The sequence below is a fragment of the Eretmochelys imbricata genome, chromosome 8 (assembly GCF_965152235.1).
Source record: "Eretmochelys imbricata isolate rEreImb1 chromosome 8, rEreImb1.hap1, whole genome shotgun sequence".
Lineage (NCBI taxonomy): Eukaryota > Metazoa > Chordata > Testudines > Cheloniidae > Eretmochelys > Eretmochelys imbricata.
Genome location: NC_135579.1, coordinates 64070570 through 64096080, shown reverse-complemented (window position 1 = coordinate 64096080; position 25511 = coordinate 64070570). Strand labels below are relative to the sequence as shown.

General features: G+C 47.3%; 2 protein-coding genes across 2 annotated transcripts in view; both read left to right on the top strand.

The window, feature by feature from the left end:
* The window catches only part of ASPM (assembly factor for spindle microtubules), a 37191-nt gene extending 36228 nt beyond the window's left edge, over positions 1–963 (top strand). The window contains exons 27-28 of the mRNA XM_077824918.1: positions 409–581; positions 661–963. Coding sequence (XP_077681044.1) covers positions 409–581; positions 661–766 — 279 coding nt within the window. The 3' untranslated portion in view covers positions 767–963. The remainder of the gene's footprint in view (positions 1–408; positions 582–660) is intronic.
* Positions 964–6599: 5636 nt separating this feature from the next.
* The window catches only part of LOC144269570 (coagulation factor XIII B chain-like), a 41312-nt gene continuing 22400 nt past the window's right edge, over positions 6600–25511 (top strand). The window contains exons 1-3 of the mRNA XM_077825352.1: positions 6600–6663; positions 16296–16496; positions 18626–18811. Of these exons, the coding sequence (XP_077681478.1) occupies positions 6600–6663; positions 16296–16496; positions 18626–18811 (451 nt within the window). The remainder of the gene's footprint in view (positions 6664–16295; positions 16497–18625; positions 18812–25511) is intronic.

Sequence of the window (25511 nt, the reverse complement as noted above, 5' to 3'; positions counted from 1 at the left end):
TATCCACCTGTGTCCTTGTCCAATCTAGCACTTCCACTGGTGCAGCTGCAAATGAATTAGTTAATGTTTGCTGTATCTTTGGAACCATCATTAGACAAACTGTATTCAAGGCATAAAATTACTTTCTGGAAATAGTTTAGTTGGAAATATCTGGTTATAAAGCTACTTGTGTATCTTCCAGTGTCACTGATCGTTCAAATGTCTAATGCCATCAGGATGTTGAAATGCCTACAGAAATTAACAGTCTGTTGCTTTCAAATTACATTTCAGTGTGTGTTCATGGGGAGAAGTGCTGCATGTTCTATGAAAATGTAGACTATTGAGCAAATTGAGTAGTTTTCTATTATTTATTAACTTCCTATTCAATTGCCTTTTGAGTATTGATTGTGTGAAATTTGTATTTCTTAGGACATCCGAAGCACATCTAGAGCTGCTTCTCGTATTCATAGCTTGTACAAACTTACAGCTCGTAAACACAAAATGGATGCTGAAAGAACTCTTTCCAAACACAAGATGCACACATCCATGAGTGGGAGTTTCTTTGTTCCAGTAACTCCTGTACGAACAAAAGTAGTTTCAAGGTAAGAATTCTAAATTAACCTGCTTTTTTTTTCTTGTGAAAATATACTGTTGTCTAATTTCAAGCAATTCTTTTTTCAGAATTAAACCAGACTGGGTTTTAAGGAAAGATAACATGCAAGAAATTGTAGATCCTCTGCAAGCTATTCGAATGGTAATGGATACACTTGGTACTGCTTACCACTAAAATGTAGATACTATCTTTGAAAGTGTGTGTGTGAATTCAAAATGGTTAAATGCTTTTTAGGGGGAAAACAAATTAGTGTCAAAAGCGATTACTTAAAGATGCAAATTTACTCTCAAATTGGCATTTTATTTTATATTTTGTATTATGTACATTTTTTTTAATGCTACTTTGTACTAATGCCTAAAGCAATTGTACAATAAAATACTGAACTGCTTTGAAGCTCTTGGGTGTTTTCCTTGCTTTACTATTTCAAATATACTGTTTTTATGCAGCTGTAATCTTATTAAAAAAAAAAAAACACCAAAAAACAAGGCAGCAATTTAACATGCAGTTTCTCACAAAGGCTGAATGTGTTTTGGATGTCCATTTGGCAATGAGGACTAAATATTAGTGTGCAAGTCAGCCTGCAGAGATGGTATACATGAGAGGAAGGATGGTCCAGTGATTAGAGGACTACCTTGAGCTGTTGGAGACCCAAATTTCAATTTTCATTCCATTACAGGTACCCTGGGCAAATCACTAAATCTGTGCTTCAGTTCCCTGTCTGTAAAATAAGGATAATAGTACAGGGGAGTGTTATGAGGATAGATACATAAACCTCACAATCCTTATCTCTAATTAGACCCTTTCTTCCTGGGCCATCAGTTACTGACAGGGGCCAGGACTCTTCCTGTTCAACCAGCAGTGAACATGGATACATCCCTCCAGCAGCCCTCCATAGCATCTCCCTTAAATGTTTCTTCTTTCCTGCTTCTTACCCACATCTTTCTGAAACAAGTCTAAGGAACAGCACAGAAAGCATTAAAAAGAAACCAACAAAAACTGCATAGGGAGTCTATTTGGAGGATGGAGAAATTTTCTTTCTCAGAATCATTCCATTGAGGGCTGGCTTTCTGAAACCAATTATTTAGATAGTCTTATTGGCAATGTCCAAAACCGCCTCTCAAGTGATAAAGAGAACCTAGGTGCATCATAAAGTGAAAGCCAAAGGAAGACTGTCTTTCTGGTCACTAAATCATCAGGCAAAGTTGAACTTCAAGTGGCTGTGCTTCAGATACATGCAATACACTGGACAGGTTTTTAAACAAAGTCCTGAAGGTCAAGCACTCAAAGTTTTCCAGTCTCTAAACCCCTAATTACAAACCTTGAGAAAACTTCTAAGGAGTAATCACTTTGAAAATGTGCCCAGTGCTTTCACTACAATTTTTAGTGACCTTTTTAAAAACAATGTCTGCTAGATGATTCCTGTTATGTCAGACTATTGGATGCTAGCAAATAACCCATTCATGTCTTATATGATCTTATATGGGGCTAGTCTTGCCAAAACAAGCAGCTAGCAGTGAAGTTTCTGTGGGCATATGCCCTGAGAGAAGAATGATTTTGTGTTCTGAATGTGGTCTTGATTTGTGAGTGGCTTGCTGCAGGTGTGTGGCATAACTCAGTGCTTTCTGAACATCCTGTAAGAGGAGGGCAGTACTGCCCTAGTTTGGCTAGGTTTAAAAGCCAGTCACTAGCAAATATTGGAGCAGTGAACAGCGAAAGTGGAGTTTCAGTGGTAGTTGCGGGGGCTGGGACCTCCTAGGAATTGGGTCTGGGAAGAGAAGACTGGCTACTGAGTTAGCACAAGAAGTGACCTGAGGAGGAAAGGAGACAAAGAAGATAGTCAGATGCAGAAACTTTAAGATGTATGTTGGGAAGGAATTTTCCCCCAGGTCAAATTTGCTGTAATCTTGGTGGGTTTTTACATTCTGCAGTATGTGCGCGTAGGCCTCTTGCCAGGATTATGTGGGTATATCTGTCATTTCCCTGCCATTGCAGGGGCCTATGGTATTGGTGCATCCTCCTATTCTCTCCCAGTGACAAATGGTCTAGACTTCTGTGGGCTATAATATTTGGATCTAATTTTGGTTGCTAGGTTTAGCGTGCTGGGTGGTGTTGGCGGCCTGTGAAATACAAGAGGTCAGATGGTCTGGCCTTAAACTCTATTACTCTAACTCAGTGATTCTCAAATTTATTTGCTCATTCTCCCCCTTCTTTGTGTCTGTAGTAATTTACACACACACACACCCTGCCACACAAGTACATATACCAATATATGTGGTGGCAGCACTTCACTTGAATCAGTTTCAGCTTCGTTTTTCACTTTTTCTTTTCCTTGTCTCATGAATGAGCCAAGGATCCATTGTGAGAAGAGTAAAAGCAAAATTATGATTGTGGTCCATGCTTGCAATTAAATGTGCACATTGAGTCATAGCAAACGGATTAACATATAGATGGCAATACTTTGTATAATGCTATGCAAAGTTTAACAGAAATCCATCAAAATGCACAGTGCCGTGTAAAGTCAAATGCACAGCGCCATCTGAGGCCCTGAAAGGTCTGGAGGGATCAGCTTTGCTAGGTATTCGTTGCTGTGGTAAAATGTACACAGTACATGGTTCTTTTCCCCCCCTAAAGCTTCTCATGACCCCAGAATGTATTCCATGCCCCTCCCCGGGAGCCAGCCCCCCAGTTTGAGAATCTCTCCTATAACTTGTTAAAAGCCCAAATGTCAATATTTCCCAAAGTTCCCCAGTCTCGACACAACTTTAGCAACTCCAAACCAATATACCTGAAACAACATGCTACATTCTTGAAAGTGTAGGGGAAACCAGAAAGTGTTCAATATAGATCTATCTATATATATCTATCAATATAGTTCAATCTAGCGTTTCTTGTATTTGGCCACGTTTGTTCAATCCTGTTTTCAAAATTGCAGAAGCCTGCTGTAACAAAGGTAAAGAAAATCCCCGTCTATACTTCCTGTTTATAGTTACCCAGAACTCAACTCTTAAGTTGCACCCTCAGGTCATGCACTGTATTTTTTTGTATACTTACATAAGCCATCACAGGTGTATTAAAAACATAAGCTCTGGGCTTTGTGCCCCAAAAGGCTTTCTCAATATGCAATCTGTCCTTGTGTCTGATGCATTTGTATCATTCAGAAACATGTGTAACAATGTCACTATTGAGTGATGGCAAGATCCTTGGGGCAAATTAACACAGTTCTGAGGAGTTAGCCCTTGGTCTGTACCTCATGTGTCCATCAATTGAGATCTTGTTTATATTTCTGCATATACAGAGTCCTAAATAAAACCATGTGATGTCCTTAGCTAAATAAAGGAAATGCCTGGAACTGTGGAGGTTGTAATGTTGGCAATAATGCCTACATTGTTTTGGAATTTACACAACAAAACTCAGAAGAAGTTTGCAAATCATCTAGTGCAGAGATAACTATAGGAACTGATAATTCAATACTGTAACATTTCATATTAAGCTCTTTGGTGAAAGGACTATTACTTATATGTTTAATGGTGCCTAGCACAGTGGGGTCCAACTGGGTTGAGGCCTTCATGTGTTATTGCACTATAAATGCAGAGTAATGTGACATGGTTGTGTCTACTAATAATTTTCAGTTATTTTCAATGTAGCCAATGAACTGTCTTGTGAAACTAAAACATGCTAACCACCGAGAACTTAACGACAAAAGTAACCCTACCAACACCACCATACCTCCAGCACATAGGTGGAGACAGGATTTCTTGATTTTTGGTTTTAATTGTTCTTAATCTTTCTTCAGAGGCACTCATGTAATATAATAAAATTGGTGATATGCAGGAGGGGACTCTTGGGAGCTCCTTGTTTAAAATTTTATAATTTCTTTGAAGGGAAGATTTGGGATGATTTTTCTTGTCTATAAGGGAATTGCTGTCTCTTGGGTACTGCTAACTGATATTTACCAGAAAATATCTCCTGGGGCTCATAATTATTTCTGAAGAGCATTGGAAACTCTCCAATTGCACCAGCTGCCAGGTAAGGGCTCACCATCGATGGGCTACCTGCTTTAGTATCCATATATGGTACTCTGTGTTTTTTTTTCTTTCAGTGAAAAGTATAAACATTTCTAGCAAAGGGCTTTTAATAAAATGTCTAACTGCTGTGGTGTCTCCTTGTTTGATTATAGAAGAGTATTTTTATTTAAATGGGGAAGCTATCTAAACAGATCATCCAGTTTGTTGCCTCTCTTCTACAGGAACCTGAACCCCTGGTTCATGAAGTTCTACAGGCTGAAGAAGAAAATTTTATGGAAGCTGTCAAGGTTCCTCCCCCACTCTGAACTCTAGGGTACAGATGTGGGGACCTGCATGAAAAACCTCCTAAGCTTATCTTTACCAGCTTAGGTCAAAACTTCCCCAAGGTACAAAATATTCCACCCGTTGTCCTTGGACTGGCCGCTACCACCACCAAACTAATACTGGTTACTGGGGAAGAGCTGTTTGGACGCGTCTTTCCCCCCAAAATACTTCCCAAAACCTTGCACCCCACTTCCTGGACAAGGTTTGGTAAAAAGCCTCACCAATTTGCCTAGGTGACTACAGACCCAGACCCTTGGATCTTAAGAACAATGAACAATCCTCCCAACACTTGCACCCCCCCTTTCCTGGGAAATGTTGGATAAAAAGCCTCACCAATTTGCATAGGTGACCACAGACCCAAACCCTTGGATCTGAGAACAATGAAAAAGCATTCAGTTTTTTACAAGAAGACTTAATAAAAAATAGAAGTAAATAGAAATAAAGAAATCCCCCCCTGTAAAATCAGGATGGTAGATATCCTACAGGGTAATTAGATTCAAAAATATAGAGAACCCCTCTAGGCAAAACCTTAAGTTACAAAAAAGATACACAGACAGAAATAGTTATTCTATTCAGCACAATTCTTTTCTCAGCCATTTAAAGAAATCATAATCTAACACATACCTAGCTAGATTACTTACTAAAAGTTCTAAGACTCCATTCCTGGTCTATCCCCGGCAGAAACCAGCATATAGACAGACACACAGACCCTTTGTTTCTCTCCCTCCTCCCAGCTTTTGAAAGTATCTTGTCTCCTCATTGGTCATTTTGGTCAGGTGCCAGCGAGGTTACCTTTAGCTTCTTAACCCTTTACAGGTGAGAGGAGCTTTCCCCTGGCCAGGAGGGATTTCAAAGGGGTTTACCCTTCCCTTTATATTTATGACAGAAGCCCTTGTTAAAATACTTGCAGTATATTATTGAATCAACTGGTAGCAATTGTTCTAGTATCTCAGAAACTATGTCTTTAGCTTAATTTATCAGTTGTGTCTTTGCTTACAACTTCTAAGAGAGTGTGCATGTAGGTCAGAATATGAATATGTCTTCTGCTGGAACTTGTAAAACCAAAAGATGGGATTATCCTGTCCGTTAAAGCCGGGGAATTCATAAAACAGTCTGATCATGCAACAAAGTTTTTGTTTGTCTACTAGACAAAGGGTATGACCGTTCTCCCCCCAACCCCCTCCCCGGGCCTAGCAGCGCAAACAAACTAGTAGAATGTAGCCAGTTAGGGATAGAAATAGAAGAGAAAACTAGACAAGCTATCAACTAAAGTAAATAAATTGATAACAGGAAAATGGCCTTTAAACCAGGGGGCCTGAAAATTCCCAGCATTTATGGCTACTTGTTTCCAATTAATCTATTTTACCATTTGCCAAAGTTCATTTATTTTATAGAGAAAGCAGCTACCATTTTCAGCGTTTTTCTCATTATGCCTCACTGCTGTTGAACTTCTTTATTAAAATAGAGCTACTTCAGGTCTAGTCATTCCATTTAAGGAATAAAAATCAGGCAGTGCTTTGAAATACCTTTTTTGTGTCTTACAAAACTTACTCCAAATACCTTTTTGTAAATAATTAACTGAATTTTCAAAAGAAATACTGAGTTAGCTACTAGTGTTCACAGAATGGTGAAAACTATTGTTAGAGACAACACTGAATATGGCATTTAAAAGCTGGATTTTTCTCATAATTTTGGTTGATTCAGGAGAAACTTCTGCAGAAGGTAAAAGTACTGAGGCATTCATTTATTTATAAAAGAATATGATAATCTAGAATATATAGTTTACATATTGCTCTTAGGAAAGTGCTTTATGTAGTCACTTTAATTTGATAAATGGTTTTATTAATGGGGATATATTTTTGCTAGTGGGGTTTGGATTTCTAATATTCTTGATTGAACACTTGCTATGAAGAGTGAGCTGTTGCTGTGTTGAACCTTGAAATTGACACAGATATAGCACCTCTGGGAAAAGGTTCAGACAGTAACATATGAACATCCCATTTTATTATTTCTGGAACCACTTCCTTTGAGCTCATTCTGCAGCAGTTAAAGAAACAGACTTTAGTTCCATTTTATTTGTAGACCAATCATATAAATTGCAATGGTTGAAGGTATGCAGACTTATAAAAGTAAAAAAGCACTAGGGAATCAAATGCTAGTCTGTAGCGAATATGACCTAAGATAATGCTCTGCATCTCATGTTCCTGGTCCCTCCAGCATGGGATACTGCTTCCTTCACCCTTATTTTCTAGAAGCCAAGATTTCTAACTATTCCCATCACTAGATAATATGACAAGCCACTGATATCCACCTCCCTTACCCTTTTTTTTTTTTTCTGCAGGCTGTGTCACTTCTAACTGGACCAATCTACTCTTGTCTATATTTTTAGTTTTTCCACTGTAAGAAAGTTACATGCGGTCAGTCTATAAATTCCTGCCATGTAGCTTCCAGAGTGCGGATTGGTTTACAGACTGCTCTCTTGGTAGGACCTCTTTGAATTAAAGTGCCCCCTCTTACCGTCTCTTGTTACACCTGTCAAAAGGAATTAGGAATGCAGGTATTTCAAGTTTCTTCTTCAAGTGCTTGTTCACGTCCATTCCACATTAGATGTGCGCATGCCACTTGCATGAGTGTCGGAAACTTTTCCCCTTAGTGGCTCCCGTCGGTGGGGGGCCCCCTGAGTGGCCCCACTGCGCCGTGCATATATACCCCTGCTGGCCCAACCCCCTCCTGTTCCTTCTTGCCATCCATGGTGGAATTGGAACAACCTCTCTCTCGTATGAGAGCAGTCCCTTAGCGTTTCTCAGAGTTAGATAGCTGTTATCAGTTAGTTAGCATACCTTTGTTGTGGACACTTAAGTGATTAGGTGCTTGGAGGCTTCCAGCACCTGCCCCGGGCTGCGGGGCATGCCGCAGGCCCACGGGTTTAAGGCTTGTACCACGTGCCGCAAGCCTATGCCAGTTAGTGACCCCCACGACTCGTGTCTACGTTGCCTGGGGGAAGAGCATCAAACTGAGCAGAGTAAGATTTGCAAGGCGTTCCAGCGAAGAACAAAGAAAGAAAGAGACTTTTGTTTGAAGCAGTTGTTGATGGAGGCCACATTGCAGCCACTGGGCCCAGAGCACCTGACGTCGGCTCCGGCTTCCTCGGTGCATAGTGCTCCAGAGTCGTCGAGAGACCCAGCAGTGGCTAAACACCAAATGCTGTCGGTCCCAGAGCACCAGACTAGGCCCCGGCACTGCTCGTCCTCCCCAGTGCGACCCACGGCGCAGCCGGAAGGAAGGTACGGACATTCCCAGTATAAGAGGCCAGCGCCTTCCAAGGCCCTGAGCACCGATAAGAGTGGGAAGGCCGCTGTCCCGGCCACGGTGGCTCTGGCACCCCAAGTCCCACCGAGTCCAAGCCTAAGTGACCTCAGTGCGGACGGTGGGCTCGAGGACATAATGGATCAGCCCTCCACGCTTGGCACCTTTGAGGCGGTGAAGGACCTCATTGAGCTGTCAGGGGCGAGCCACCTCCCATACAGGGAGAATCCTCTGCCACCCATGCCACGAGTGCTGTCGAGGGGTAAGCCGGCAATGGTGTGCCATTCGAGGACACCGTCCTGGAATCGCTCCTGGAGTTGGTCCCGGTCGAGCTCCGCATCCACGGACTCCCAGTTATCCACGGAAGGGGCACAACGCTCTCCAGCACCACTCAAGAGACCGGCACTGGAGAAGTCAAGACGGCCCTCGCCAGAGGACTCCCTCAGATGCCGATCCCAGTCCCACTAGTGCTGGCGCCGATCCCAGTCCGGATCCCGGTCCCGGTCCTGGGGATATTGGTACCGGTCCCGCTCCCATTGGGTTAGAAGCCGCTCGTCGATCTCCCGCCAGCACAGATCGTCGGCATCGCTGTGGCCTTTGCAGTCGGTGTTGCCACAGTCCGGCACAGACTCCAGCTATTACGGTTGCTTATACCGTGCTCCAGACAGCAGGGACCCTCAGACGAGTTGGCATCCCCAGTGGGGGCCTCCAGGTCATTGGCTCTTCTGGACTCCTTGGGCCTATCAACAGCGCCAAGGGGCCCTGTCCAGGGCAAGCAACTCGGTGCAGCTGTCCCGGTTCCTGCACCGATGCCTGACTGTGCCGGAAGCTACAATATCCAGGCCTCCAGCATCCCCCCAGGATAAACCAGCACCGAGTCCGGTGCCACCCCAAGGTCTCCCGCACCGGCCTGAGCTGGAGGCCCCTCCCATGGGAGAGGGGAAGCAGGAGGACCAGCCAGAGGGCGTTGAGCAGCTGCTAACCTCCTCGTCATCCCCGGATGAGGCGGTGGCGGGTACAGCAGTATCCGGCCCTCCACCGATAGACCACAGAGCCCACCAGGAGCTACTGCGTAGGGTCGCCCAGAACTTGGGGTTGCAGACCGTGGGGATGGTTGAGCAGAAGGACCCCATGGTGGACATTTTGAGCCCCGAAGGTCCATCTAGAATAAGGTTTCTGCTCATTAAGACCATCCAATCGAATTATAAGACTATATGGCAGATCCCGGCCTCTAGTGCTCCAACGGCCAAAGGTGTGGAGCGCAAATACCTTGCCCCGTCAAAGGGCTACAAATTCTTCTTCTGCCATCCAAGTCCATGCTCCCTGGTGGTCTTGGTGGTGAATGAAAGGGAGCACCATGGACAACAGGCCCCGGCCCCTAAGGCTAAGGAGGCAAAATGCCTGGATCTTTTTGGCAGAAAGGTGTACTCCTCACAGGGCCTTCAGTTGAGGATTGCTAACCAGCAGTCCATCCTCAACAGGCATAATTTTAACTACTGGGTGGCAGTGGGGAAGTTTAAGGACAACCTCCTGCAAGGTTCCCAACAGAAGTTTACGGCTCTGGTGGACGAGGACAAGGCAGTAGCCAAGACCTCTCTCCAGGCCTCCCTGGATTTGGCAGATGCGGCGGCTAGAACAATCGTGTCAGGGGTGGTCATGAGGCGCTCGGTGTGGCTTCAGGAGTCAGGCTTGCTGCCTGAGGTCCAGAATATGCTTAAGGACCTCCCTTTTGAAGGGTCCGGGCTCTTTTCAGAACAGACCGAAGCGAGGCTGCATGCCCTCAAGTCCTTGAGGCTTACGCTTAAGTCGCTGGGTATGCACACCCTGGCGGCCCAAAGGAAGTCCTTTAAGCTGCAGCCTCCCCCTCAACGCCAGTACCAGCCTCGCCATAGGCATGAGCCTTACCGTAGGCGAGGCAGGGATAACAGGCGACAGCGCAATGATAACAATAATGCGCCAGGTCAGAACCAAGGTCAGCACAAATCCCAGCCAGGCACTAAGCCAGGCTTTTGAAGGTGTGCTCAGGGACAGCGTACCAGACCAGTCACCGGATCCGTCCCTTTGTTTCCTGAACCGCCTGTCCCGTTTCTCCCGTTCATGTTCCAGCATTATGTCGGACCGTTGGGTCTTACGCACGGTACGGAACGGGTACTCACTGCAATTCTCTTCCTTCCCTCCCTGCCTCCCTCCCAGCCCACTTCCCCGTCCCTCTTCAGGGACCCCTCTCACAAGCATCTCCTAGAGAAGATGGTTCGCTTGCTGCTAGAGGCAGGGGCGATAGAGGCGGTGCCACACGGCCTAAAGGGGAAAGGTTTCTACTCCTGGTACTTCCTCATCCCCAAGGCCAAAGGGAGCCTTCGTCCCATTTTAGACCTGCACGGACTCAATAAGTTCCTGGTCAAGGCCCGGTTCCTCGTGGTGTCTCTGGGCACCATCCTCCCTTCCCTGGATCCGGGGGGGCTGGTATGCTGCCCTCGACATGAAGGACGCATACTTTCATATCGCCATCAACCCAGCACATCGGTGGTTCCTGCGCTTCACCATGGGCCAAGAACATTAGCAGTTTGCGGTTCTCCCGTTTGGTCTAGCCGCGGCCCCACAGGTGTTCACGAAATGCATGGCGGTAGTGGTGGCCTTCTTACGGAGGCAGAGGATCTGGGTTTACCCGTACCTTGATGACCGACTCTTGGTGGGTCGATCTGAAACGGAAGTGCAGGGCCACATGGAGGTGACCCTGAGATTGTTCCACGAGCTGGGGCTCCTGGTCAACATCCCCAAGTCCACTCCCGTGCCCATGCAGAGAGTGGAATTCATAGGGGCGGTCATGGACGCGGTGCAAGCCCGAGTAAGCCTTCCAGTATCCCGATTCTGGGCTATCCAGCAAGCGGTTACCTCCCTGCCTCAGTTTCCAACTACAACGGCCAGGTTGACCAGGGTGCAAGCAACTTCCATGGCTTTCCTGGTGCAGGTCCCGATCCAGGAGATGTGCAGAGCAGCCACCTGGTCCTCAGTGCACACCTTCACGACCCACTACGCGGTCAACCAGCAGGCCAGAGAGGACGCGGCAGTTGGCAGAGCTATTCTCCGATCAGTTGTTCTGTGACTCCTACCCTCCTCCAGAGGTAAGTTTTTGTGATTCACCTAATGTGGAATGGACGTGAACAAGCATTCGAAGAAGAAAAGACGGTTACTTACCTTCTCGTAACTGTTGCTCTTCAAGATGTGTTGTTCGCGTCCATTCCACCACCCACCCTCCTACCCCTCTGTCGGAGTTGCTGAGAATAAGGACCCGGAGGGGGTCGAGCCAGCAGAGGTATCTATGCACTGCACAGTGGCACCACTCGGGGGCCCCCCGCCGACCCGATGGGAGCTGCTAAGGGAAAGTTTCCGACGCTTGTGCACGCAGTGCGCGCACACCTAATGTGGAATGGACGTGAACAACACATCTCGAAGAACAAGAGTTACGAGAAGGTAAGTAACTGTCTTTTGTTTCGTACAGCAATATGTTAATTCAATAAGTATTAATCAAGCCTGATGTCAATAATAGTTACTAGTAAGTAGTAGTTACTTTCCTTTGTTCTAACAAAAAAAAATGCAGGGGTGCCAAACTTGCTTGGGGCAGAAGGCCACATTCCATGTTAAGTGATAGACCGTGGTCTGGAATATAACTTAGGATTCAGTTCTCCAGTCCCCAGAAATTTCCCGCTGATGTCACAGTTAGGGCTTGTTTACACTTGCAAGTTTTGTCAACAAAAACTGCCTTTTTGCAACAAAACAGCAGTGCCATACGCACTGCAAGGTCACTGTTTTAAAAAAACAAAAGAAAAAACCCTAGTTTTTGCAAAAAAAAACGCTGTGAGAGACTTTTCTTTTCCCCTCCCTTTATTGTCGACAAACAGCCAGTGTAGACACCACAGTTTTCCCCCCAATTTTATTGGCCTCCAGAAAGTATCCCACAATTCCCCTGCTGCCGCTCTGGTCAGCGGTTTGAACTCCGCTGCCCTGCAGCCAACCCACTCCCCTTTGCAGGCCCTGGGACTTTTAAAACTCATTTCCTGTTTGCTGGCTTCCCAGAGGAGCTTCCTGGGTGAGCATGGGTGGCTATTACCCCAAACGCGCTCCCTCTTGGACCACCACTGAGTTGTTGGATCTGATCAGTATATGGGGAGAGGAGTCTGTTCAGTCGCAGCTGCGAGTGACCTGTAGGAATCGGGACACGTATGGGCAAATGTCTTGAGGCTTATGCGATAAGGGCTGTGATTGGGACACGCAGCAGTGCAGAGCGAAGATAAAGGAGCTGAGGCAGGCGTACCACAAAGCGCGGGGAGGCAAACCATCGCTTCATGGTGCACCGAAGACCTACTGCCTCTATAAAGAGCTGAATGCTATCCTCGGTGGATAGCCTCCGTTGCCGATTGCCCCGTGGATACTTTGCAGGCAGCAGAAAGAGGGGGTAACCTGGAGGCTGAAATTCAGGATGAAGAAGTTGAGCTAGAAGAGGTTAAGGTGCTCCCAGAGGGGTCGCCTGGTGGGGCAAGGAGCCAGGAACTTTTCTCCACTCCAGAAGTGCTCAATGGTGACCAGGAAGCCGATGAGACTCCAGGTAAGTTGCTGTGGCTTGTGTAGGAAATCGAAAACTTGGAGGCAGGTAGTGGTGTAGCTAATCTGCATGGCCAAGCAGGGTGTCAATGGACATCGAGACCTGCAGGGAATCCTCTAGAGAGAGGTTCTGGAAAGTTTCCAAGAGGTACTTGTTAATCCTCTACCTCAGATTCCAAGGGAATGCAGTCTCGTTAGGTCCCCCATTGTAGGAAACTGTACCATGCCATTTAGCAGTCACTGGAGCTGGGACCAACGTGGCACAAAGCTGAGCTGCATATAGACTGGGATGAAAGCCGCAAGCATTCAGAAACTGAGCCCTGGTTTCCCTAGTCACCCTCATTAGCGAGTTGTCAGCCAGCAGGTGGGCCACCTGTGAAAAATTGTGGGATAATTTTAGAATGAGTTCCCTGCAAGCTGAGACCTTTTTGTCCATATGCACAACTGCCCTCCCCCCCACAACTCCCGAAACTCACCATGATCGGGGTGCTTGTGGAGCTGTGGGCCTGCCTCGAGTCTCAGAGAGAAAGTGATTTCTACTAGCAAAATCCCCTTTTTACTAAAACGTTTCAATCGTTTGTTGGAATATAACAATCCCTCTTCTGTTCAGCACAGCCCTTGAAGAACTCACCACGTACCCCCGCAGACCGGCTGCGACAGATAAGAAAAAATCCTAGGCGCAGCAAAGAAGAGATGTTCTGCTAGGTGCTGCCGCGTGATGAGAGACAGGCCAGGGCACGGAAATAGTGCTGGGAAGCCAAAAGGCAGGACAGAGAAGAGACTGCTGCTTTTGCTCTGCAAGCGACGAAGTGGATGGTAAAAGTTATGGAGGATCAGACGGAGATGCTCAAATCATTGATACAGCTGTAGACTGAGCAGATCCGAGTTCCAGCACCTCTGCAGCAGATGCACAATTCTTTGCCAACCGCACCCCCTTCTATGCCCACACATTCCTTTTCACTCCACAGCACTCCTGAGTTTCCCCATCACTCCACCCCTCTCTTACAGCTTGCACAATGATAGCTGGAGCGACACACAGTTGTGAGGTTTTACACTTTTTAACAATAAATAAAGGCGAAAGTATTTAGTGGTACAGCGTTTTTATTCTGTGTTCTACAAAAGCGTGTACAGCAATCAATTCACTCTCAGGTACAGGCTTCGGAAGCATTGTGTTGCACGGAACTTGGGCCCCAAAATTGTACATGGATGCAACAGGGAAGCAACTTCAAAGCAGATATGTGTTACTGCCCCTCGTTGTCAAAGTGGTTCCTCAAACCCTCTCTGATGTTAATAGCAGTCCTCTGGGCTCCTCTGACAGCCCTAGCATCTGGCTGTTCAAACTGTGCAGCCAAGCGCTCTGCCTCAGTGCTCCACACCTGAGCAAACATTTCACCCTTCGATTCCCACAGATTATGCAAAGTGCAGCAGGTGGCTATGACCAGGAGAATATTCTCCTCGGTAAAGTCTAGCCTGCCATTGAGACACCTCCAGCGAGCTTTCAAATGGGCAAAGGCACATTCAACTACCATGCGGCACCTGCTCAGCTTGTTGTTAAACGCTCCTTGCTGCTGACAGGTGTCCTGTATAAGATTTTATGATCCAGAGCTTGTAAGGGGTAAGCTGGATCTTGGAGAATTACTATGGGTATTTCCACATTCCCCCACTGTGAACTTGTGGCCTGGAAAGAAAGTCCCTACCTGCAGCTTTCTGTACAGGCCACTGTTCCTGAAATGCATGCATCATGCACCTTTCCAGACCAGCCTGCACTGATGTACGTGAAAAGCCCCTGGTGATCCACAAGCTCCTGCAACACCATGGAGAAGTATCACTTTCTATTAATGTATTCAGAGGCAAGGTGGTCTGGCACTAAAATTAGAATGTGCGCGCCATCAATCGCCCCGCAACAGTTAGGGAAACCCATTTCTGCAAAGCCATCCACTATGTCATGCACATTTCCCAGAGTCATGGTCCTATGCAGCAGGATGCAATTTATTGCCCTGTACATTTGGAGTAATAAAGCCCCAACAGTGCACTTTCCTACTCAAAATTGATTTGCGACTGACCGGTAGCAGTCTGGATTCACCAGCTTCCACACAGCGATTGCAACACACTTCTCTACCGAAAGGGCAACTCTCAATCTGGTGTCCTTGTGCCACAGGTCGGGGGCCAGCTCAGCTCATAGCTCCATGAGGTTGCTTTATGCATCCTAAAGTTCTGTACCCACTGGTCGTCATCCCACATCTGCATGACAATGCAATCCCACCAATCAGTGCTTGTTTTCCTAGCCCAAAAGCAATGCTCTGCCATATGCAGCTGCTCTGTGAATGCACAAAGCACTGATAAGTTGCTGCCATCCATATCTCACTTGGGTGCCTGCAATTCATCCTCTGTTAACTTTGCAAGTAACTGTGCTGCCATGTGCGATGTCCTCACGACAGCTAACAGCGCATAGGAGAGAAGTGCAGGATCCATCCTCTCTCATTGCAGATGCTGACACGCACTACAAAAGAATGACAGTTGGAAAAATGGCGTGAAAGAAAGCCAGAGACCTTTGGAGGGGTGGGATACAAAGCGGTGCATGATAGTACATTTTGCACATCTCAGGACACCTAGCGATGGATGGTGTCACTAGGCACTGTGGGGTACATACCCACAGTCCATTGCTCTCACTCTTGACAAAGGTGCCCTTTGAATGTGGACACGATCTGTCGACAGAGGGAACAAATGTAGACATGCTTTGGCGACTTTGCTTTTGTTGATTTCCCCTTGTTGGCATTAGTTTCATCGAAAAAACTTGCCAGTGTAGACAAGCCCTTAGGTCAGGGGTCTCAAACTCCTGGCCCCCAGGCCATCTGTGGCCGGAGAACCTCCCCAATGTGGCCCCTGGGACTCCAGCAATTTTGGTCTCTCCCTTCCAGAGCCTGTATCCCAATCCCCTACCCCAGACCTCCTCCCACACCCAAACTCCCTCCCAGAGCCTTAGGTGGGGAGGAGGAGTTTTGAGGGGGGGCAGGTTCTGGGTGTTAGATTTATTACAACCATAAGACCTAGAACTCTCTTTTTAGATGAAAACTGAGGTTCTAGACCATCTGAATGTGTCTAGCATGCAACATAAATAGATCAAGGGTTGAATCCATCCCTTAGGCCATAAATTTTGACATCCCCTTTCTAAATATATTACCTTTTTAGTTTCACTGAATCTGCCCATTTCTTGTAGTATAGGACAAGATGAAAAGAAATGTCTTTGGTTTTCAGTATAATTACTAACAACTAGGCAAGTCAAGTATAAGTTTAAAGGGTAAACGGTTGCAGAATTGGACCTCATGTATGAACCCTAGGTACCTACAGAGCATTCAGCCAAGCCAATTAATTTCAAATTAATCCAGAAAGCACTGTTATATGCATGGGATAAATTTGTAATGAACAAAACATAATTAAATCTTTTGTAGATAAGCCTTGTGATTTGCCACTCATAGAAAATGGGAAGATAGCTCAGTATTATTATAGTTTCAAAAGTTATTATTTTCCAATGAGTAAAGAGAAAAAGATTTCCTACACCTGCGTGGCTGGCTATACAACTGAATCTGGGAGTCAAGATGCAAGGATAACATGCACAGCAACAGGATGGTCGCCAGCACCAAAGTGTTATCGTAAGTCAATTTCATTGGCCTTTTTTGTTTCCTGTGGACACTAATGGATTTCACCAAGAGGGTGTAGTAATGAAACCATAAATTAGGGAAAAATTAGGAAGTGGAACTGGATATTGACAGTTTTTTTTTTTACCCCTCTCTCTCTCTCTCTCTCTCTCTCTGAAAATTGGTACCAAACCCAGCAATATTGCCTTTTTGTGAAAGCAGATAAATTCATAGAGGATAGGTCCATCAAGGGCTCTTAGCTAGGATGGGCAGGGATGGTGTCTCCAGTCCCAGTTTGCCGGAAACTGGGAATGGGCGACAGGGATGGATCACTTGATGATTACCTGTTCTGATTAACCTTCTGAAGCACCTGGCATTGGCCACTGTCAGAAGACAGGATACTGGGCTAGATGGATCTTTATTCTGACCCACTATGGCTGTTCTTCTGTTCAGAACATCCCTATTTATTTTATATTTTCAGTGTTTGTGTTTTCATTATTATTTTTATTCAAGTGGTACTGGATTCCCCTTCCATCCTCCATGATGAGCAAATGACCAATTTCAGTCAGATTTTAGTTCACATTGCCTCCCCTCATCTTCAGTAATTTTGCCTCTTACAGGTGGAAACCCTCCCCCAATACAGAAATTTCCTGGCTCATCAGCAGGGGTTAAACAAAGTGAAAGCTACACTTTGGCATCAGTAGGAGTTGCCTGCAGGTGACTGGTTGGCTGCTTCCTCAGACAGTAAGAGCATCTCAGAGAGTATTTAGGGTGTTACCCGGGGTTTTCAGAACCCAAAGCAGTGGTAACTTGACTGTTTCTCTTCAGGCAGTGTCAGGAATAAATCAATCGAGACACAGCTCTTCTGTCTGATAAATGATTGGTACAAACAAGAATGCTTTAACCTAAAACTACTTTATTAGCTTTCACGCGCACACAAAAAAGTGCTCTAGCAGTAGGTTCAGAGCATCCTACACATTTATATTTACCCAAAGTCTGAGATGGTTTTGAATAATCAACAACTAGAATTACGTGCGCCCTCCTTCCATCCAGCCATTAGGGAGTTTAGGTGCCAGCTCTTTGCCCAAAGAAAAGCTTCGTTGGATTGCTCCAAAGTGTATCCTTTTGCCTAATCTTTTATAGCTAACTTAAACTAAGCACATAACTCATCGCGACTTGTAGTGGGTCACCACAGTAACCCCAATGGGTCACCAATTCTCCTAATTTAAGCAACATACTCATTTATCTCTTAACAAAGCATTTTGTGTATCTCTAGTCATATCATTAAAATTTATACGTAGGGGCGCTTAAAACCAAGGACTGTTCAAACATTCCTTCCATTCTCATGGTACATTAACTCTGTCCCCTCCTCCCATTCTCATTAGCAGTAACTGCAAACATACAGCTGTTTGGGCTCGCCTCTCAAAGCCCTAAGATTATTTATAGCTATGTGGTATTTGGTTTTCAGCTAGCAGTGGCTGGACATACAAAATGGCTGACTGCAGTAATGTCAGGTTCCAGAGTTACACACAGTAATATCAAGTTCTGAGGTTATGGAGGAGTGGGGAGAACATCTGTGCCTCATAAAATAAATTGTAAAAACACTGAACTCTTTCTTGCTCTCCTTGTGCTCTCATCTGCTTATGATCTGCTGATGGTCATCAGTTCCCTTCCTGGTGACCTTTATTTGCTGCTGGGAGAGAACTCTCACTATGTCTTTGCAAGTGCTCCTATTTTACTCACTGGGAGAGAGTCTTATAGCTTGGAAGGTGAGTAATTTCTCCAATTCTCAGGACTCACTGTGTGCACTGCAGTTTCAGTAGTGATCTGGAACAGAATAAAGAGAATAGTTAAGACTGGCAAGAAAGAAGATTGTGTGAACCCCACCACTGTCTAGCTTCACCAAACTAGGTGACTTTATTATCTTTCTAATTTCAACATTTAAAATACCTATTTGATATTGGGTTTTTTGTTACTATGTCAGGAGAGTAACCAGATAGAAAAATCGTTGGGCTCGTTATCTCCTCACTGTAGGCAAATATAGGAAGCAGACAAATCCCCATGTACATATATACTTAAGTTACAGAGAAGCATAATACTCTGTCAGTTGCCTCCTTCTAATCAACCTACTTATTTTCATGTAGAAAAATGTAGGAAACCTCTCTTGGAAAATGGCATCTTCTCTGATACAAAAGTGTCCTACAAAATATGGGAACAATTGCTGTACAGATGTGCTCCCGGCTATCAAACTCCAGGAGGTAATGCTAAAGAAACAGTGCAATGTCTTCCAGAAGGATGGTCTTCTCACCCAAGCTGTGCTAAAAAGTTTGGTATGAATTTACATTCCTCTTTATAATTGACTTTCTTTGTATCTTTGCTGCTATACAATACCATTACAGCTGGAGTCTCCTTGTGTTAGGGCAGCTTTTAAACTCACTGTGGCAAATTTTCAGCTGGTTGAAATCAATGGGGCAACATCAATTTGCATTAGATGACGATAGTCCCCATTGGGACTACTCACATCACATGCATAAAGTTAAGCCTGCATGTAAAGGTGTATATAGGATCATGGGCCAAATAGGTAGATAATTGCTTAAACGATTGAAACCGTCCACATTTTCTAATGAGGTTAGGGATAGTATAAATACTGTTTTACATTTAATGCTTCTGTGTCCTTCCACTGTTAGGATATTAACTTCAGAAAGGGAGCTACTATACAAACACCATAGCATTGAATGACAGTGCGTGATAATCTCTATTGATGTCACATTAATACTAACTTACAATGTAAAAGTGTGGCAGTGAATAATTAAACTTAAATGTGTAGACTTATCTATAGATTATGTATTAATTATATTAATTACTTAATGTAACAGGGTCCATGACCCGCCCCTCTATCTGGGGCCCGCTTCTGCCTCCAATAAGTCTCAGAGAGGCTTCAGGGTTGTGCAACACCCGTGTCTTTATTTACCTACAGTTATCCCATCACCAGTGTCTATCTGTTTACAAGGCTTGCAGGATTAGTCACCTCCTTTACAGGCAGAGTCAGCCTTCAGCTAGGAGGCCTCCAGTTCCCTCCCTGACTAACTGGCTTCTCCCTGGCTGCCCCCAGCCTTCTGTCTTCCTCCCAGCCCTTATAGCCCTTGGCTTGTCAGGCCAGCAGGTGTTGCCAATCCTCAGGCTGGCATCAGACCTTTTCCATCAGCCCCAATCTGCTTCCCTTGATTGGAGCTGACTGGGCAGGGGCTAATTAGGTGCTTTTGCCATAGCATCCTGCTACACTTAAGCATTCCCAGTTATCACTTAGAGGGTTAACAGGTTCTTCGAGTGCTTGCTCATATCTATTCCAGTTAGGTGTGCGCGCGTGCTGCGTGCATAGATGTCACAAACTTTTTTCCCTAGCAGCTACCCCTCGGGCCGGCTGTGGAGCCCCCTGGAGTGGCGCCGATAAGGTGCTCTATATATGACCCTGCTGGCCTGACCCCCCCTTCAGTTCCTTCTTACTGCCAGTGACAATTGTTGGAACAGTGGTCTCTTGTTCACAAGTGCTCCACTACTCCTTAGCTACTCTACTTATCCCTCTTGTTAGTTAAATGTTAGTTATTTGTTATCTTTAGTGTTATGTATAGTCGTTAACGCTTGAAGGGGTTTCCCTCTTCAACGAGTGCCCTATGGGGCATGCCGTCCCAGGGCTTCAAACCTTGCAGCTCCTGTGGCAAGTCTAAGCCCATGGGCAACTCCCACGACTCCTGCCTTTGGTGTCTGGGAGAGGCCCATCAGGTGGATAAGTGCAGGATTTGCAAAGCATTTAAACTTTGCACTAGAAAGGAGAGGGACATTAGACTCAAACAACTCCTCATGGAGTCTGCTCTCCGTCCACCACAATACTTGGCCCTGAGCCTCCAGCGGTGCTGTCTACAGCGCTGAAAAAGGACTCGGCATGGCCCTCTAGCGCCCGGCGGTCTCCTGGGGCCCAAAAGCGCTCTCCCCGGCACTGTTCTCACTCCCCAGCCACCCGTAAGAAGCAGGCCATGGAGAAACCCCACAAAGGCCCGAGGCGGTAGTCGCACCTCCGGCAGGACACGGTGCGGACCAGGGACATAAGGCCAACAGACCTTCCAGTAGGCCTCGTCCTGCACGAGCCCCTGCCTCTCCGGGAAGCCCTGTACCGCCGGACTTCCTGCAGCTGTAGGTTGAGGAGGTCATGCTGCCTTCCACACCCAACAACTTTGAGGCCTCCAGAAAGCTCATTGATATGACAGCGCCCAAGTCTCTGGTCTCGAGACCTACACCATCTTGAGCCTTGGCACAGTCAAGAAGCAAACTGGCTATCTTTGGGCTGGCTGCCCCCAGACCAGCACTACCGTGCTGCTCTGAGTCCCGGTACCACACCCATGCTCTGCACCGGTCTGTCTCGTGGTGTCGGTCCGACTCGCCGCACTGGTCTCACAGCCTCAATCCTTGGAGCTGCTCCCGCTTGAGGTGGTCATCTGCTGACATGTCGTGGTCCTGCTCGAGGTCTAGGTCAAGGTCTGAGACCTTGTGGCACCGCTTGAACGGACACTGTTCCGTGCAGCGGTACAGCTCCCCATCGCATCACCGCACCTCTCCGTGAGACTGTTCGTGAAACTGCTCTCCCTCGCTGCACCACTCTCCACTGGCACGGCACCATTCCCCGGCACAGCACCAGTTGCAGTGGCACTCCCGTGGCTGCTCTCCACCGAGGCGAAGTCCAACATCTCGGTGCTGGTCGATCTCCCGGTACCACTCTCCACAACGGCACTGCCGATCACTGTCTGGATCTCATCACTCTGCATGGTACCCATTCCACCCATCAGGGGAAGTGGAACCCCCTCAGCACAGCGTACTGCCCCTCTTTGGCCGTCCAGCTCCCAGTCACCCTCTCCCAGGTCGGGTAGGGCATCGGGAGCATCGGAGGCAGCCCGATCACATCTGGGCAGTCTCAGACGGGATGCTTCAGCACCCTGCTGGCAGCCCCAGTGGCAGTTCTGGACTCCTTGGGTGTACCACCAAGCCCAGGGCGCCCCTCCAGGCATCCCTCCACCATCACGTTCTGGGTCCTGTATTCCCAAGGCAGCCGTCAGTCGTCGTCCTGCATAAACCCCAGTGAAGGCTACACCCTGGGCCCAGGAGGAACCTGAACCAGTGGACCAAGGGGCTGTCTCAGACCCAACCCTGCCAGTCACCGCCTCCTCATCCTCTCCTGATGAGGCAGTGGTGGGTACATCCGCATCCATCCCCCCACCCATGGACAATCGGGCCCTACAGGAACTCCCATGGCAAGTGGCCTTAAACATGAATTTCCAGGTGGAGGAGGTCATAGAAGAAGAGGACCCCATGGTGGACATTCTGACACCAGAGGGGCCCTCTAGGGTGGTGCTGCCCGTTATAAAGACCATTCAGTCAAATGCCAAAACAATCCGGCAAACTCCGGCCTCCATTCCCGCCATGGCCAAAGGGTCTGAAAGAAAGTACTTTGTCCCCAACTAGGGGATACTAATACCTTTTTACCCATTTGCCCCCTCCCTCCCCCATGCATAGTCTGAAAGATTCAAGGAACACAATTAAGTCTCTAGGCATGCATACCCTGGCGACTCAAAGAAAGCCGTTTAAGCCCCAGCTCACCCAGCAGTGATCTTTCCCCACTAGACTCAGGCAGGACTTCTCCTGCAGGAGGAGTAGATACACCAGGCTCAGACCATCATGTCCTCCCTCTGAACAGAGCCAGGGACGGTCCAAGCCCGCTCCAGGCCCTAAGCGCCCATTTTGAAGATGCGCATGAGGACGGATTACCAGTCCATAACCTAGCAAGTTATCTCTCTTCCTGAACAGTCTATTCCGCTTCTACTGTGCACGATCCCTTATTACATCAGACCAGTGGGTCCTCCGCATGGTAGAGGCAGGCTATTCTATCCACTTCTGCTCCTTCCAGCCCTCCCACACCCCCTTGCCCATTCCTCTTCAGGTATCCCTCTCACAAGCAACTCCTGATTCAGGAGGTCCAGTCCCTCCTCGCTCTAGGAGCAGTGGAGAAGGTACCTTGGGAGCTCAGAGGCAAGGGTTTCTACTTACGCTACTTCCTCGTTCCCAAGGCAAAGGGGGGGTCTATGGCTCATTCTGGACCTAAGGGAACTCAACAAGCACATCGTCAACTCAAAGTTCTGCATGGTCTCCTTGAGCACGATCATCCCCTCCCTGGATTCAGGAGACTGGTATGCCGCCCTCGATATGAAGGACACTTATTTTCACGTTTCAATCAACCTGTTTCACAGACGTTTTCTCCATTTCATAGTAGAGAAGACACATTATCAGTTCATGGCTCTCCATTTGGCCTGTGTACCAAATGCATGGTAGTAGTGGCAGCCTTTCTTCGCCTCCTTCATGTGCATGTTTGCCTGTACCTAGACGACTGGCTCATACGAGGCCGGTCTCGTCAGCAGGTAGAATCACAGGTACAATTGGTCAGGGACATGTTCGACTGCTTAGCTGTTATTCTGAATGTCAACAAGTCTGTTCTCACCCCAAAACGAACAATAGAGTTAATTTGGGGCAGTCCTGGATGCAAACCAGGCGAGAGCGTTCCTCGCAGAGGCCCATCATCTAGCCCTCACGCATGTGATCATCGGCCTTTGCAACTTTCCCACCACCATGGCGAGACAGTGCCTCGAGCTGCTGGGCCACATGGCATCCTGCACCTACATGGTGCAGCATGCCAGGTTGCAGCTCAGGCCCCTGCAGTCGTGGCTTGTGTCCATGTATTACCCGGGCCACGACAGACTGGACATGATGCTGACCGTTCTGGGACATACCCTTGATTCCCTACAATGGTGGCTGGACCCCCGCATGGTAAGCACCGGAGTACCGTTCCACCTCCCCCAGCCCACTCTGACATTGGTAACGGATGCGTCAGCACTCGGCTGGGGAGCACGTCTTGGGAGTATGACGACTCAGGGCCTATGGCAAGTAGAGGAACTGGCTCTACATATCAACATCAAAGAGCTCAGGGCAATCCACCTCTCATGCCACGCGTTCCTGTCCTGCTTGCAGGGCTACTGTAATACCACTGCCATGTTTTACATAAACAAGCAAGGTGGAGCCTGGTCATCTCCTCTCTGCCAGGAAGCTCTCCTTCTATGGGAATTTTGTTTAGCCCACTCCATCCTTCTTCAAGCCTCATACCTGCCAGATGTTCAAAACGTACTGGTGGACAGCTTGAGCAGGCAGTTCCTCACACACGAATGGTCGATTCGGCCAGACATCATCCACACCATCTTCCGCGGCTGGGGGTTTCCCCAAATTGACCTGTTCACCACACGGGTCAACAGGAAGTGCCCAACCTTTTGCTCTTTCTGGGGTCACAGCCCGGGCTCGATTGCGGATGCCTTCCTGATCCCATGGTCCGGTCAACTACTATATGCCTTTCAGCCATTTCCTCTCGTCCACAAGGTGCTTCTCAAGGTACTCTGGGACAAGATGGATGTCATCCTGGTGGCCCCAGCTTGGCCTCACCAGTGCTGGTACCCCACCCTCATGGACCTATCGATCCGGTCACCGATCCGCCTACCTCTCACTTCCAACCTTATCTCACAGAAACACAGTTGCCTCCTCCACCCGGACCTTCAGTCACTTCACCTCATGGCCTGGAGGATCCATGGTTGAACCAAGTTGAGCTCGCCTATTCGGACCCATGAGGCAGGTGCTCCTGGAAAGCTGCAAGCCTTCTACCAGAACCACTTAGAAAATCGTTTCCACTTTGCTTTGTATCTGGTGTGCCCAATGGCAGGTACTCCCACTCCAGGCTTCAATCCTGTGCATCCTGGACTATTTGGTGCACCTGAAAGATCAGTGCCTGGCATTCAGTTCTCTTAAGGTTCACCTTGCGGCTATTTCGGCATTTCACCCAGGCGTTTCTGGGCGCTCAGGGTTTACACACCCTATTGTGGGATGTTTCCTAAAAGGACTAGAAAAGATCCATCCTCCGATGAAGCCCCCGGTCCTTGCCTGGGACCTCAGTTTAGTCCTGTCTCATCTTATGGGTCCTCCCTTTGAGTTGCTAGCTTCATGCTCGCTCCTCCACCTCTCCTGGAAGGTTGCTTTCCTAGTTGCCATCACTTCGGCATGACACGTTTCTGAACTACAAGCCCTCACATGTGGGCCTCCGTATACCATCTTTCATGAGGATAAGGTGCAGCTTAGGCCTCACCCAGCCTTCCTACCAAAAGTCATGTCCCGCTTCCATGTCAGCCAGGATATTTTCCTGCTGGTTTTCTATCCAAAGCCGCACGCCACCCTCCTTGAGCAGCAGCTGCATTCGCTGGATGTTAGAAGGGCGCTCGCCTTCTATATAGACCGAATGAAGCCGTTCTGCAAAACAACCCAGTTGTTTGTCGCTCTAGCGAATCAGATGAAAGGTTTGCTGGTCTCTTCCCAGCGGATATCCTACTGGATCAGGGCGTGTATTCGTACTTGCTATGACTTAGCAAAGATCTCTTCACCTGTTGTCACGGCTCACTCCACGAGGGCTCAGGCCTCGTCAGCAACCTTCCTGGCACATGTGCCCCTCCAGGAAATCTGCAGGGCTGCCACATGGGCTTTGGTGCACACCTTCATGTCGCACTACACCATCGTCCACCAATCACGTGATGATGGGGCCTTTGGCAGGGGGATTCTCCAGTCTGAAATTCCTTGACTCCGATCCCACCTCCGAGGTAAGGCTTGGGAGTCACCTAACTGGAATTGACATAGAAGAAAAAACGGTTACTCACTTTTTTGTAACTGTTGTTCTACAAGATATGTTGCTCATATCTATTCCATGCCCCCCACCCTCTGTCTGAGTAGCCATCAAGAAGGAATGGAAGGGGGTCGGGCCAGCAGGGTCATATATAGAGCCACTACAGGGGGCTCCACAGCTGGCCCAACGAGCAGCTGCTAGGAAAAAAAGTTTCAGACATCTGTGCACATGGCACACACGCACACCTAACTGGAATAGATATGAGCAATACATCTCGA